Here is a 17,258-nt window from a genome sequence, read left to right as displayed (position 1 = left end):
ATATAGTCATTGGTCACACATGTAGATGCATTAAAAATGCAAGTTCTGCTATCAAACATTGTAGGTAGATCATAGGAATCACAAATAATAGGATACATTAAAACTGCCTAAAATGTAGTTTTCCTCAGATATTAATGCTTGCAGGGTTTAAAAGGCAGCTAAAATATCACTAAGAGCATCACAAAACATTAAAAAATCTCCCTTGAAAGCATCTTTAAAGCCAAATTCCTTAATTTCCTCCATATTCTCCTCGTTTCCAGTCACTGAAATGTTACCAGAAAAGATCGCAGAGTTATTGTGGATGGTCACGTGCTGTTTATATCAATCATCCACAGCCAAATTTTGGACCAAGTGTGATACCACTGAGCTTATATTCATTTTGATGTGTGAAAGAAAGACAAATACAGTGTGAAATGCGTCAGTGTTGCAGCATTAAACAGACTTTATTAGTGTTGTCAAGCAGGACGGGTGCAACCTGTCAGACTGATTATTACATCAGCTGTGAGATTAAAGAGAATACTGATACAGTAGGGAGAGTGGTTTATGATATTTCATCATACATGAATATAGCCACAACATATAAGTAGCAAAAACATTAAACCAATAGAGTGAAAGGCACAACGATGATAAGATTTCATTGAAGGGTATTCAAACAAAAAGTCCTCAAGGACACAACAACCTGACAACTATATACATACACATGAGCCGCATGCAGCCACAGCTTCTTGCTATTACACTATAGTCTTTGCACCAATTGAATAAAGAAGATATACAGTGGTAATTGATTAGCTTTAGAGTCAAGTTTCCCTCCAAAGAAAAATTATCAGTCAATTAATGTTAAATTGACAGACGCCATCTAGTGGCTCTAGTAATTATGACGGGAACAAAGAAGGAAATCAGATGCCGTTATTAGAGCGACAAAGTTGGTGTAGGGAGGAAGTTGGGGTGGAAGGATGGATCACAAAGAAATCTGACTTTAATGAATTAGATGTCTGTTCGTTTTTAGTTTCTAAACACAAGTCAACACTGTTTTTTAAACCATGACCACCATCGTCTTCTAATGGATATTTCTCATAATAATGTTATGTCAGTGTGTAATTTGTTGATCGTGGCTCATAGTGATGAACCTACAGAGAATTATCAGTGACTCTGCAGCTTCCTCTCAGCTTTACAGAGCTTTATAGTGAGTTTCAGCTCATTGTTTAGCTGTCCGGCTGCAACTTTACTGTATTTGTTCCCTCTCAGCGCTATCATAGCATCATTTTCAACCGTAGCAGGCAGCCGTTTTCAGAGAAAAAGCTGTAAAAAGCCATTGTACATTACCTGCTCAGCACCAAACAGCAAACAGACACAGTTAGCTGTAGACTGGTGAACATAGTGGAGCAGTTAGCAGCTAAAGAGCCAGATATTTCCCTGAGGAGTTGGTAGAGAGCAAAAAAAAGACCTAAAAGAGAGTGAATATTGGACTTTAATCAGCAGGTGTACAGAAACATGACTCCAAATGATTGATAATATTGCTCCGTAACTGCTGGATGTAGAATGGAGCAACTGTTCGCAAGCAAGTTCAACTCTCAGCAAGAGAATGAATACATGTCTAAATAGTCCTTGAAAGCAGCTTTAGTCGGTTTGTCTTCTGATGTGAGAAAATAATGGACATGATGGAAGCGATGTTCCCTCTTAAAGTTCAAGTATTTTCTATATTAGGACACCAGAGGACATTTTTGTTCCCTAATGGCCACTATCCAAGAAAAAAGAAAAGTATAATCCACTTTTAAAGTATCCATCACTGTTGAAGGATTAATATTGTTGCTATGGTTACTTCCAGATTGATTTCTACCATTCAAACTGATTAAAAACGTAATTAAGCATTTTCCATGGCTCAATTTGAGTCCATTGTAACCCTCAGTTTCTGTGTTTAGCAGCCTCTATAGTAAATACTAACTATTCCTATTCAGTATGTGGTAATAGCTTGTTCATTGTAGCATCTGTCTGCTAATAAATATCCTTCATTCTTTGTGTTGTTTGAGAATACGATTTCCTGTGAATCACATTCATAATTTTCCATTCTGCTCTGCTCACGTCTGTGCAGGCCTGACTGTTTAGTTAACCGCAGCTAGCCGCTGAACATTCACTCTCAGCTTTCAAGAGGAGAAAATACAAAAGAAAGCCGAGCAAACACACTATTCAAACAACTTGGCTCGATGTCCTTAACTGTGACCCTGATGTAGTCTCTTAACTGCTGTGACCTGTCAGTACCGAGCACTCAATCAGTCCAGGCTGATTGGCTCTGTGAGACAGGCAAATAACATGAATTCAGATTTAAGTGTTACGGTCAGTGTGCCCGCTCTGCCTTTTCGGTATCACAGGAAATTATGAAATGTGTGAACAGGTGTGAACATGCAAGGATGTTTTTTTTTAGAGTGGGAATGGTTTCATAACGTTAATGTTTACACCAAACCAGGTAATTATCTGCTTCCGTTTCTTTGTTTATGATCAAACCACACCCCTAACCAGGGGTGGATCTAGGAGTTGATAAGATCCAGGGTGAAAGCCAGAACACTTTTTTTCTTTTTCTTTTTTTTTTGTTTTGGTTGGTTGGGTCACATTGCTTCACACAATTTAATTTTACTGCATTGTATGACCACTGCAATCATTAATAGTTGTAATTTATTTTGGTCTTTATAAACTATTTTCCAAAATAATGCACATATAAATAAATAAATAACAATGAAGTAATAGATCAAAAGAAAAAACAAAAATATTTTATGATTAATTTTAATTACATTTCATTCAGTAACACTGCCTCAACTGAAATGTCTTCAGAAGATTCCTTATTAATCACAGTTGTTATAATCTCACGCAGATTCAATCAGCAGCTGGTTGAAGCCTCTCTTCAGAAAAAGTGACTTTAATGAGATTAAATCAAAACAAAACAAAAAATCTGGGCTTTGAAATAGCAATCAGGTCTGCAGCCTCAAAAGTCACCCCTAGCTCCGCCCCTAGTAACTAAGACTAACACTTATTAACACTATATTGAATTTAATAGCAATATTAAACAAGAACATTACCAACAATAGCTCTGAGTTTAATACTCTTTCTTAAGTAAGGAAAGCTTGTAAACATGTAGCTGCTGTTTTTACTGACACTATTTAGCTCTTTACAAAACCTTTACTAAACCTTTAAAACTTTAAAAAAACTTATATCTTTGTTCTGTTTTGTATGTTTACCAAATCAATATTTTAGCTGCTGATAATAGCAAAGCTAACAAGTTAACACTAATGATAATTGCTTGTGGGTTATAGTTAAAACCACGGATGCTGAAGTCACTTTTAAGGGAAAATCTGAAGCTCAAAGTCATTCACAAATTCATCAAAGTCGAACTGTTTCGGAGCAGAGACCTGGTGTATCTAAATTGAATTACATTATGTTGATTATATGAGGCAAGAAGCAGCATTTAGCAACTGCTACGATTAGAGAAAAGGGATCAAATGAAAGTTCATGACAACAAAATGATAAACAAAACGATACAAACACAGAGCTGAACAGATTACTGTGGCATTCAGGTTTATTTTAACGTGAATTAAATGATGGTCAACCTGAAAGAGATATTAATGTTACTAGTTACTGAGACAGTTGCAGGTCTCGAACAGTTAATATGTTTATTTTCTCCAGATTTGTCTTTCTGAATGCCATTTTATAGTGTCAAAATTTTCAAAAGATATGTGGCTTGTTAGTAAGGGTCCAACATTTAATTCAGTGACTATGGGGTGAATGAATCAGTCATAATCTGTGCTGACGTTCACTTTGATAGAATAGACTCAGCACCTGCAGCTAGTCTCCTTAAGGGTTGTGCAGCATCTGAATGCATATCTGGCTCTGTTGATCTGCACTTCATGGCTGTCAGGATTTTCACTCCCAACCTGAATGACGAAGCTCCTCCCTGAAACTCTCTGAACCTTTGAAGTGTGAGCGTCTGTCAGAGACTCTGACCTTTATGATGGATGCTCAGCTCAGCGGTGCAGCAGCGCTTGACAGTTAAGATTTGGCATTTCCGCTCCTGCAGTGAGTTGCGCTTACCCAGTGTGAGATAGACTACTGTACACACATTCCCCTCAGATGTATTTACCCTTCAGCTTGTTAGCAACATCATTTTGTTGTTGAGTGGATATATGTAGTATAAAAATCTAATTAAAGGCATACAGCATGAGTCTTAGATATAAAATTCAAGATCAGGGGCAAGATGAGAATGCACAAACTAAAAAGAGATTGGAAGAAAAGTAATGCTTGGATAGTCAGTAATAGGGAGAGATATGCAGAACAACACATAACAGATTAGCTATTTTATCAAAGCAATTCAATACAGAAAAATGAAACACAGTTTTAACAGTGACACCAACATATTGTCACCAATATTGAAGATTTTCTTGGAAACAGTATTTTCAGGAATTGTGAAAGTTTTCTTTCGATGTAGAGTTCGTATTACTAGGTAGAATACCAAATGGAGTATCATGTACATTTCAAGCTCTATATTTTTATTCAAAAAAATATCTTAAATACACTGAGAACCACCATACCAAAATAATTAAATTAGTTCAGGTTTCCCTTTTGCAGCAAAGTAGCATAAAAACACAAAAACATAAGCATAATAAGAAGATAATTGATCATTGAAGTGCCGGTACTACAGTGCGAGGTGATTGTTAGAAGCAAGAAAAACAGCAAGAAGTAGGTGGCACTATGACTGACACTGAATATGGGCCTGTACATACTGATACAGACTGAATGTGAAGTCGGTGGGATCCTGTTGGATGGAGAGTGTGGTCCCCCCCATTTTTTGTGAGTCTGGACATGATACATTCGCATACCAAATTTCGTTCTCCTACGTCAATCTGGACGGAAGAAATTCACTTTTTAAGGTGTCCTATGGGGGCGCCGTAGAGCCATTTTGCAACGCCCATTTCTGGGACCCATAAATTACGCCCCATAAATTTGCACGAGTTTTCGTGCAAAAATGCGTTTGATTTTATAAAAAAAAAAAACAGAGCTTTTCCTACATATGCAATAGGGCCTCCGCACTGTGAAGTGCTCAGGCCCTAAAAAGTAAAGTGCTATGATGTATTAAAAATAAGAGCACTTCACTTACTTCAGCTTTCTGTGAGATTTGTCTGCTATTAATGTCTGACAGAGGAAGCTGCTGCTCACCAGTGATTGTACGTGCTGTCTCGACAACGTCTCCCAGCTGATTTGCTGTTGTAAATAAATTGTATTTGATGTTTAAGATGCAGTAACAAGCTCTTCTCATAACTGCAGATCTGTTAAGACAATGCTGAGAAAATAAGCAGGTAACTCTATGAAGTGTGACGCCTGTTTTATGATTGTTTTCACAGTCATTTATCTACTATGTTGCACTCATCCACTTTCATTCAAGTGAAGAGAGTGTTGAAACCATGTTTATGAAGCTTGATGTTGTCTTCTGTAAGGGTGAGATTAGATTGCTTCAGATAAGTTACTTTAGTACTATGCATTGCTCTCTTCTGTTATACCTTCTTATGCTTCTGAAGTTCAGGGGTTCAGGATTCATCCACTAAACAACATCTAAGTACAGTAAATTCAAGCCCAAATTCAGAAAGAATTCAGTTAGATTTGTGTTTGAAAGTGAGATAAACTAGAAAATAAACCGAGATTGAATTATTAATCAGCAGATAATTAATTTATTTACTGGTAATCTCCGGTATGACTGCAGTGGATCCAAGAGATGCCATTTGGCTTTAACTTAAAACCAAATTTTAAAGGATAAAATAAGTAACTATTCTGCATTAAAATGTATAAAAAATGACTAGACTTATGTTATATATTTTGTTCAGTTGTCTACTTACATTATCCCAAATGTTTACAACAATTTTAAAACATAGAGAAATACATCATTTTAATCAAGGTAATGGTCATTTGGTCGCCTATCAGTGGTGTCACACCTCATACGCATAAGATGTGTAACTCCTTTATTCAGTATTTTTACCAGTTTAAATCATTGTGTCCGTTTGTTTTGGAGAGGAGAAGAACTCTGCAGATAATTTGGCTGCTGGTAAAAATGCTGCGAACGATGAACACTAAAGGAATCCTAACTGAGAAAAGCTGGCTGTTTAACAATGAAGACAACAACTCCATGAGCTCATGCTACCTTCAGGGGCTTCATCAAACTCAGATCCCTAGAAGCAGAAATCATACATTGTCTGTTCAGCTGTGAGGGCTGCACAATAATTGAAATTTGTTATTTTGAAAGCAAATAAGATACTGTTGTCATTTACATTCGAAACTTGTTTTGTTTATTGCCTCAAAACACATATTAATATAAAAGAGAATCCCTTTTGAAAATTAGTGATAAGAAAACTTTTGTTTTTATTTATGAGTTCCTGTTTTATTATAGGGCAGTACTGTGACTTACTATTTTTAAGTTTAACAGGTAATGTTTCGGAAAACAATTTATTTTATTTACAAAGATCCTTGATATGTAAATCAGAACATTGAGGGTTTTAGGAGGACTTTAAATTCTGAATAATTATGTCCAAATCAGGAATACTTATGTGTATTCTATATTGTGATATTTTCAGACATTATTTCAACCTAAACAGAGAATTCAAAACCATCATCATCCCAAAACCATTCAGAATACAGAATAGCACCATAATACTTGAACATGTAATTGGTTTTGATTAAACTCTAAAAAAAAAAGGTGTTTGCATAATTATTACTGGAAGATCAGAACTCTTTGATCCCACTTAACCATTGTAATTTGTGTCTCGACCTTCTTCAAGAGACCAAAAATAGCCTTCATACTCTGGTTTTTCAGATAAGACCGGTTTCACCTTCACATCGCTGATATGTGCTTATTTGTTCTGCCTCATGAAAACACTTCTGGTCAAAGGGGGAAAAAAAGAAAGAAACTGCTATTCATAGATTGTAGTTTGTTTGATTAGTCTGAGATTGGTTGAATGAAGCAAATGGCACATACAATACCCTACAAAATAATAGTGTCCATGATTATTTAAAGTATAGAGTTTACAGATAATGTGTTTAAATAATTTAAAGTTTAAAGCCTCCATTTAACCAGAGGAATATCACAAGGTTCTGTGCTTGGGTTACCATTATTTACAATTTACCTTAACAATAGCAGTTTATTGATTGGTCCAAATATAACCCAACCTCCCCTTTTCCAACAGCTGTTTTTTGAAAAAGAATTATTGAAGAATGCATGCAACACGATGTGTGTTTCTGGAGCAATCTGAGGGTAACGTGATGAGTGTGATGACTGAAGTTCAGCATTCACCACCATCATCCCATCAAATTGATCACTTAACTTGGTGACTTTGGCATCAGCACTCTCCTCTGTAACTGGATAATGGACTTCATAACCAGCAGACCTTAGCATGTTAGGTTAGAGAACCTCACCTCCTCAATCTAAACACACCCATTCGTATCGACATGACGACTGAGAATGTCACTAGCTTCAAGTTTCTGGATGTCCATATTTCTGAGGATCTCTACTGGGCCCTCAACAAATTGACCAAGAAAGCTCATCAGTGTCTCATCTTCCTAAACCCCCCGACCACCACCCCTGGAAACCTATCTACCCCTTTCGTCCAAGACTGAACCACTTACTATTTAGTACTTACCAGTATTTACTACATTATTTATATTTATGCTATTGTCTATACTGTTGGTATCTGACCTATAGTGTATTCATATGTATTCATTGCTTATACCACACTGGTTATACTAGTGTACTGGTTATATCTTATATAGTGTATTCATATTTATACTATATATTGTAGTCTTATCATACCTCAAGCTATTTAATCTGAATATCCAAGGGTTTACATTTCATACTGCTCATACGGTTCCTAATGTTCACACTGTATATATATCTTCATACTGTCTTCATACTTCATAATGTTCATATATCTCAGCATATTTATACCTACCCTTATTGTTCATTATATTAATATATAATTCATACAGATGGGTGACAAATGAGAGGAAAACCTAGTACAGGTCTGAATGTTTGACCCTTATAATGAGAGGATTTGGTGATTGTGGGGCACATTTTGCTGACATGGTTTGGGACTTCTTGGCCCCTTAGAGGGAAGGGTCACTGCAAATCAATACAAAGCTGTTCTGAGAGATCACCTTTATCCTATGATGAAACACTTCTATCCTGATGGGAATGGTTTCTTCCAGGATAACAGTGCCCCCATCCAAAGGGCATGAGGGGTCACAATGGTTTGATGGGTTTGAAAATTACATGAATCATATGCTATGGCCTTCACAGTCACCAGATCTCAACCCAATTGAAAACCGATGGGAGATTTTGGACCAATGTGTTAGACAACGCTCTCCACCTCCATCATCAAAACACCAAATAGCAAATATCTTTTGGAAGAATGGTGTTCATCCCTCCAGTAGAGTTCAGAGGCTGTAGAATCAATGCCAAGGTGCATTGAAGCTGTCCTGGCAGCATGAGGTTGCCCGACACCTTTCTAAGACACTTTATGTTGGTTTTTCCATAAATGTGTCACCTGTTATCTACATTACAATGCAGTGCACTTACTGCCTCTTATGCACTTCTGGTTAGATGCTAAATTTCATTGTGTCAGTACTTGTATTCTGTGCAATGAAAATGAAGTGGAATCTAATCTAATCTAATGAACACCAGAGATGAGTCCTCAATACAGCGTAGACTGTCAACCTATCAAAAGCAAGGGACACCAGACATCAGAAGATTAAAATATAGATCATATGTAATTTTAGCATGGTTGCCCAATTTTTTCAGATGTTGTTAACACAGTATTTAGCCAGAAGGACTCCAGCTACAGACAGTCTCAGCCTCTGGTTTTACAGTCTGAGGGTGTTTTCAGAGAGACATTGATCACTTTTGATTAGAAGTATTCACACTAGAGGTTATACAACTGTGTCCCTCCACATTATAGTTCTGCGCCCCTCCCCTCGTGTCATTTACAGAAAACAAAGACAGATGAGGAGACATTGACATCACATCACTCCCGTGTGACACCGGGAGCAGTTCAGAACCTCAGTTTCCAAACTGAATGGATTTTTATTTCAGAAAGGTTTAAAAGCCTCAAAGGGTATTTAGCATGAAGATTAATGAGGCAGAATGAAATATGAAAAATACAGTGCAGATATTTGACATTAGGCAGACTTTAGGGTGTTCAAGATGAAATATGTAGACAGAGAGTTGGATAAATTGATTTCTCTGAGGCTTCACAGTTGTGAGAAATGCAAATAATTGTTACAGCTGCACTGTGGTGAGGGTGAGAGAAAAGAAAGGTTTTTCTTTCTTTCTTTCTTCTTTTTTTTAACGTCTAATATTCATTATTTTCATTATGACTTGAAATCAGTAATAGTTTGTGAAATGTCAAAAAAAAAGTCAAAACTTCCCAACAGCTTCAGATTTTTTGTTTTGTCCGACCAGTTGTCGAAAACACACCTCAACAAAATATTTTCAGTTTACTATCACAGATGACAAATCCCTATTTTTGAAGCTGGAACCAAAAATGTTTGAAGAATTATTGAAATTACCAATCATTTAACAATCAGTTAATCTCTACTTCTTATTTTACTTTTTTATACAAATCTTTATGGTTATATAAATGTTCTATTAAAGTATATGTGCTTACTTAACAATCCATATATCATCAGATCAGATCATAAAGACAGTCATCCCAAATTCCATTTTAAGTCTGGGCTAATGTCTTATATCTCACCTTTGTAACGCTTGTATAAAGTATGTTTTCAAGTGCAGCAGCAACTTTGCTTCATTCTGATGCAGAAACACATTTTTTAAACACAGTTTTCCATCATTTCAGCTTTAATTAGAGCACTTTTTATGGCACCTACTGGAAAATTAGCACCACCAACTGTTCCAACCAATTCTCGATTAACCAACTCCTAATATTTATATAACAGTTGGTGAAAATTCACATTAATTCTAGTATTCTCTTGCAGATTAAAATGTTTGCTACATTTATATGGAAACTTGATTATTGGTTGATATGGCAGCTCTGTGTAGTGTAAATGTGGAGCCATTAAATACTGGTGTCAGTAACCAAACAAAGAATTCTATTAATTTCTATGAAACCTATAAAAAAATATATATATATATCCATCACTCTTGACTATCCTGCCCATAACTCGGTCATTAGTGAGTCTGGCAGACTGCTTGACAACATAAGGGGCACAAAAATAAAATTGCTGTGTACTTTTTGGCTTTTAAGTAGAACTAATGGCTAATTGTGTCAGTTTTCTGTGTAGTTTAACTGCCATTTGTTTTAAAAATGGGTCTCGAAAGTCATCCTGTCTTCACTAATGATGAAAACTGAGATTTAGTTTTCAGGAGGTATGAATATACCTTAGTTGGAAATTGTTTTGCAATATTAAAAAGGTTCATCTTCATACATGGATAATGATAATTGCTTGAGCTGTTGTGGCAAATGGTATAAGGAGACCAGAGGGAGGAAAAATCTGTGTTGTCCTGGAAGGCAGGATGACGCAAACCATCAGGGATTTACTCACACAGTAAGTCCCTGATGATATGGATTAGTGTCTCCTTCATATTGATAATGCCTACTAGAATTGCATTTGAATCATTAATAAACACAAAGCAGCATCATGAATGTCCCCTCCGCTATGAACAGTTGCCTTATCAGGTCAATTACTGATTTAATTTCAGTTCAGTGTAGTAAACCAATATATGGATCTAATCCTGCTCATAATGAGGCTCTTCAGAAGATGATGAGAGTTTTTGCTGCTATTGATATATTATTGTATCATTCTTTTATCAGCAAGAACCAGTTATTTTTCCCTTTTAAAGGACATTCATTTGAGATGAGAAAAGTCTGTTCTTGTTTTGCTGCCACGTGTTGCTGTTTATTTGTTTCTGTTTGATTTATGACACTGATCTCTAAGTTTGCTCCTCCTCTGCTTTCCAGTGGCACTCCAAATTTAATGTGAAATGCCCATAATCACAAGGAATTGAAGATATTGAAAAATGATTTATGGGACAATCTGCTAAAATCCAAGAAACTACTGAAGTCTCATATGAAGATGTATGTTTGTTGTCCTTTTTTGTTATCCTCTAAGTGCTGCTTCAGGCTGTTTTTTTTTCCTTGTGTGTTTTTAAATTGAAGCCTTGTTCATAGACTTTGCAGCTGTCGCCATCAAGGTGACAATAACCTTTCAGTCGGATTGTTTGATGAACTCTATCAATGAGCGCAGGGCACATCTGTGATATTCTCACTGCTGATTTTATGAAAACAACATCAGACATTTTGGAAAAAACGAATATGGTCAGAAATATTTTCTGAAAAAACTTTTTTATGAAAAATGGTCATGATGCTTATATTGTGATATGAGATTGAATGCTGTGTGGTACAGTAGGGTGAAATGAACTGACACGTCTTTTTAAGTGTGGCATTTTCACATTATACTGTAACTTTCTCTGTAAGTACATTATTTCATCTGCTAGAGTAGTGAATTAATTTAACTTAATTGCCAAGAGTTTAACGAGGAGATTACTACCACTCTCAAGTCTGTGTGCTAATATGAAGCTACCATTAGTAAACAGGTGAAAATAAACTAGATATAATGTGTTAGCAAGTGAGCCTTCTGTAGGTGGATTTCTTTACCTTTAGGCCAAGCCAGGCTAGCTAAAGCTATTCTTTTAAAAACAGTAGAATTCAGATCTCTCAATTATTTTAGTGGGTAATTCCATGATTTGATTGAGTTTACAGTTATGCAATGCTATTGACAGAAAACATAAGTCATCCAGCATTACTTTTCTAGAAAAGTGTATTTGCTGCTGTTTGCAGCCACATGGCTACATGCTTACAGTGTCAACATGCTCAAGTTAACCAGGTACAATGTTGACCATATTCATTTTAGCTTCTTGGCATGCTAACATTTGCTAATCAGCACTAAGCACAAATTTCAGCTGAGGCTGGTGGGTATGTCATTAGTTTTGCAGGAATTCAGTCACAAACAAATTTTAATTTTTGACTTTATGATGCTCTAGGAAAGTTAAGGGATTACTCAAATTAAAGTTTTTGACAAGAATATGAATGGCTGCACCAAAGTTCATTGCAATCTACTTAACAGTTGTTCCAGTTTGGACTGAAGTGGCATAGCCATCTTTAGAGCCATACCACAAACTGAGTCTTCCAATTACAGTGTTTTGCATGTTTATTACATAATATCCCATGTAGAAGTCCAAAAAGAGATCCCACATAACCCACATAAATCACCATATTTTAGCTTTGCTCTTCTGTCACAATCAGAATATCTCAAATATAAAATGTAAAAAAGGCTGATTTTGTTGTTTCTCAATGATTTTTAAATGCAAGTGAATGTGAATGCGAGGGTGAGTGTGCCAGCTGTTACTTTGCCTCAGTAGAGATGTTTACAAAGTGTGAGTCCTCTGAAACCACACATAGAGTCTTAGCCAGAGTGCTGGGCTGCTAATCAAATGTCAATTATCAGCATTGCATCTGTGTGTGGGAACATACTGTATTTAATTTGTCTGCCATATCAAAAGGACCAAATATAGCTGTCGCGGTCAAATCAATCTAAGTGCAAACATCCATTTTGCCCCTGGTTTAATTGTTTCCTGTCTGACTCATCTCATATCCCCTATTGCATTTGCTTTTTATTATCCAGATCCTGTATTTTTCTTTTTCTTTTGTTTGTGCTACCCGTACTGTGAGCGCTATCATTACCATTGTAACATGTTAATGGTGGCCGCAATCAGAAATGAAAGGGTGAAAATGTCCATGAATGATTGTGTAGTAGTTGCAGAGTTGCTTGTGCTGTGTGTAATTTCATTGTGTTTGCAACTATAAAAGAACCAAAATGCCCCTAAAGTAATATATTAGTAAAAACTGAGGGAAAAAAGTTAATTACTTATTCTGACCTACACATCAGAATAATGTTAACATGATCTACTGATGGTTTTCAAAGCTGAAATGAGCAAACATGCATTTTTTTCAATTAATAGAGAAAAATGCTTTTAAACCCAGCAGCACAAAAAAATGTAGTTTTTCGAAATCTCAGCACTTTACTCATGTCCTTGAAAAGTAAAGATGTGTTCATTTTCTGCAAAAATGTCAACAATTCAGTTAGATAACCAATTATATTTTTTCCCTTCAACAGAACAGATGGGTGGGAGCTGAGACAGCAGAAGGACAAAGCAATAGAAAGAAGACATCCATGGGTGACATCTCGGTTCCCGGGCTGGAGATGATGGATGAGATGTGGGAGAATGGCAGCTTCGCCAGTCCCTCTCCTGGTCTCCCCCTGTTTCTGCTCATGTTCAATGACAGCATTCTGAACGAGACGCTGTCCAACTCCACCAACTCCACCAACTCCACAGTCACAGATGTCTCTTCAGGTCCCACTGTAGCAGGGGTCCTTATCTCACTCATATACATAATTGTTTGCATCATCGGCCTGGGTGGGAACACTTTAGTAATCCACATTGTGCTGCATTATTCAAAGATAGAGTCAGTGACAAACATCTACATCCTGAATCTAGCCATTGCTGATGAGCTGTTCATGCTCGGCCTGCCATTCCTGGCGGTTCAGAACACCCTCGAGTCATGGCCTTTTGGCCCCTTCATGTGCCGCCTGGTCATGACCGTTGACACAATCAACCAGTTCACCAGCATCTTCTGCCTGACTGTGATGAGCATTGACCGCTACCTGGCTGTGGTCCACCCCATTCGCTCATCTAAGTGGCGACGCCCTCAGGTGGCCAAAATGGTGAATGGCACCGTGTGGGCGCTGGCATTCCTTGTTGTTCTGCCTGTGGTCATTTTTGCTAATATTCAGAAGGCAGGAGGCACCTGTAACATCACCTGGCCACAGCCAGATAAGATCTGGAATGCGGCCTTCATCATTTACACCTCCACTGTTGGATTCTTCTGCCCTCTTCTTATCATCTGCCTCTGCTACCTGCTTATTGTCTTCAAGATCCGCAGCTCGGGTAAGAAGGTTCACGCCACCTCAACCAAGCGAAGGAAGTCGGAGAGAAAAGTAACACGCATGGTTGTGATTGTGGTGGCTGTGTTTGTCTTCTGCTGGCTGCCTTTCTACGCCCTTAACATCATTAACCAGCTGGTATCCCTGCCTATAGAGTACGATGGCCTTTACTATTTTTTTGTCGTGCTTGGCTACGCCAACAGTTGCGCCAACCCCATCGTCTATGGCTTCATGTCAGACAACTTCAAGAGGGGCTTTCGAAAAGCCCTCTGTCGCTCCACAAGGAAAGTGGAGAACCATGAGCCCATGGAGCGCCAGCAGCAGCAGCAGGAGGAGGGGAGGAGGGCGCTCATGCCCAGGGAGAGCCTGAGAAGGGGAATCAGGGTTGAAGAGGACGATGATGAGGAAGACGTCTCAGAAATGACTGAGATCTACAGAATCGCCCAAAATGGCAACAGCAACTTTCAGATGCAGAGTTCTCAGCCGTTGTTCTCAGAAAAAGGAGCAAATCCAGCAACAACAGAGCTGTCCTCTCCGGACAACAAGGACACTCGAAAGGACTCAAAAGGGAAGGACCCGGTCAATGGGTCGACACTGACTGTCCCACTGCTTCTCAATGGAGCCAAAAATGGGAGCATCAAAACCCTGCCGGAGGAAAATTTAGAACAGAGCACCTCATTGGAGATAAGTTATTTATAGACTCCGCCCTCTCTAACACACAAACACTCATTCTCACATAAATATCCATAGATCACATGCGCCTCCGATCTACAAGAACTGATCACACACCTCACAAACCTCCACCCGCCCCCTCAGATCTGCCAGCAGCTCGCTCCTCCAGGATTTCGCCACTAAGCTCTGCACCAAGGGGGATCAAGCCTTCTGCTCTGCTGCAGCACACTAATAGAACAGCCTTGCTAACTATGTGAGGGCTTACAGACTCCAGACCTTCTTTTAAAAAAAACCTTTCTATTCAAGAAGGCTTTTTCATCTTAATCCTTATTACTATTTTCTTTATGTTGTGTGTTCTGTTATTAATACTGTAGCACTTGAAAATGAAAAGTGTGATACAAACTAAATGTATTGTTATTATTATTAATATTATTATTATTAATATGGATTGTCAGCTTATGTTACTTGAAGTGAAATCAGTATTATAAGAAACATAATATATATAAGAAACATTTTAAAAATCAGAAATGCTTTTTTGATCAATGGACTCAAAGTTTCTTTAGCATTTGAAGGAGTTGCTAAAGTTTTACCAACATACAGGCTGTATGTTTATAACGTGTACATATGCATGTTTGAATGTACAAATTTGTGCCTTTATTTACTTTCATCACATTTATCTTGTTGATCTTTGTACTTGTAGCCTTTTTATTCCATAATGTGACAATCACACAATTCAACTGTATTTAAGCTTGTCAGCGTTCACTGTAATTGTACACACATTAGCATTTTGGAAAAGACTCATGCCTTCACGTGTTGCATGGCTCTCATGGATTGTTTATGAATAATATATACACAAATATTGTCTTACACGTATATTTTATGGTATTTGTATTCATGCATTGACAGAACTGACCTTGGGCCTTGAAGGATGTTATTTAAATTCAGTCTGAACGATGTTGTAAATTTTGACTATGGCGAAGGAGTTACTTTGTCTCTTGCACTGTAGCAGGAAATATGGACCATTTCCTGAGAGCATAAGGCTTTGTGTGATAACTTTGCACCCTGGACACACAAGTTCAGAATTCATAACATTGCATTTTTCTTGCACATTTGATGACAATAAACTAGCATGTGCTGCCTGGAGATCAGGGTAGATTAAAAAATACACCACATTACTTACATTACATTTTGCTCTAGATTACAAACAAGCAAACAAAAGGACCAAAACAATAAACACATTAAATCCTGATTAATACTATAATTTTCCACCAGTTCACCATACTTCAGATCAAGTAATTCTAAAGGATCTTGAATCAACCCTCCTATTGTCATTGCGTCAATTTTTACTTGGGAGGCATGGTTTCATTGAAATGAGGCCTATTGGCCATTATTTAAGAAAAAATATGTGTAAAAACTCTGATAATAAATTTGAATGAAGTTGACTAAAAAGGTCTAATACATAATTAGGTGATAATTTATAGCTTATGCTTTATTAACAGTCAAACCAGGTCAATTTTGACCCAGAAGGACAAAAGTTGCACAGTCAATGTTAAGATAACAGGAGGGTTAAGCTGAATTTCTTGGTAAATCCTGTACAACTACAACGCTGGAAGCAATTCAAAGTTAATCATTTACTTTTGTTATCAGAACAAAATTCCACGTGATATGAGACACATGAGTGACACACTGTTACAGGAATTGCAAATCACACTGGCTTTGATTCAGATTTAGTGATGCATGTGCCCAGGTGTTGATTTGCTTTCTGCTTCCCAAAGACTAACAACACTGGCTCTCATCAGGTAGGCTGACGCCAACACTGAAGTAGTTTAAAATGTAAAACCACTGAAGGCCACCAGATGCTGGCTACAAAAAAAAATCTCTGGCTCCAATTAACACCTATTCAAAAAGTTTCAAATTCTCTCCAGAAATACTAAATTAGTATGTTTTTTCAATGAGTCATTCTGGTCTCAGTCTCTAAATGTGCTGGTGGTCATCATGGAAATTATTGCTCTGTTAATAAGATTTAAAGACTTATAATAGCTTTGATGTCTGCTGTGATCAGTTGGCACAATTTAGTAGCTAACGGGCATGTTTGCAGAGCATGAAAGCCAACACCTTCCACTCCTTTTTTGGAAGGTCTTAGCACTGCCCATAAGCTGCAACTCTTGGCTTCAAACCAGCTCTAACGCAGACCAATGGATGATGTCACAACTCGCTATGGTGCAGAGGCATGAAAAGATCAAGAGATGTCTCTGAGCCCTTTAAGAGTTGTTCTCTTTCGATATGTAATAAAGAAAAGTTTCTAAAAAGAAGAAATTTACAGATTTCTGAGTCCTTTAAAAAGCAGAAAGGAAGTGAAGTGTGATTTAAACTGACACATATTACTGGTAAGATAACACAGTATACAGTATAGTGCATGCAAGGCTACAGCTGCTGTACTCAATGAACACGCACATTCAGAGACATGAATTCGTATACTGACTGTCAGCAGAAAACTTACAGATGAGGCCCCTTCAGATCAACCTGTCTGATCCACTTCATAT

The 17,258-nt window shown here is 37.4% G+C and overlaps 2 protein-coding genes across 2 annotated transcripts in view; one reads left to right on the top strand and one right to left on the bottom strand.

Moving 5' to 3' along the window:
- Positions 1-17,258, bottom strand: part of rpl3 (ribosomal protein L3) — a 291,434-nt gene that overhangs the window by 29,642 nt on the left and 244,534 nt on the right. The window lies entirely within an intron of this gene.
- sstr3 (somatostatin receptor 3) lies at positions 13,273-14,742 on the top strand. Its single transcript, XM_053338505.1, has one exon. The coding sequence runs from the start codon at positions 13,273-13,275 to the stop codon at positions 14,740-14,742; it is 1,470 nt and encodes a 489-aa protein (XP_053194480.1).

This window comes from Scomber japonicus, chromosome 18 (genome assembly GCF_027409825.1).
Source record: "Scomber japonicus isolate fScoJap1 chromosome 18, fScoJap1.pri, whole genome shotgun sequence".
NCBI classification, from domain to species: Eukaryota; Metazoa; Chordata; class Actinopteri; order Scombriformes; family Scombridae; genus Scomber; species Scomber japonicus.
This window is presented reverse-complemented; position numbering and strand designations above follow the sequence as displayed.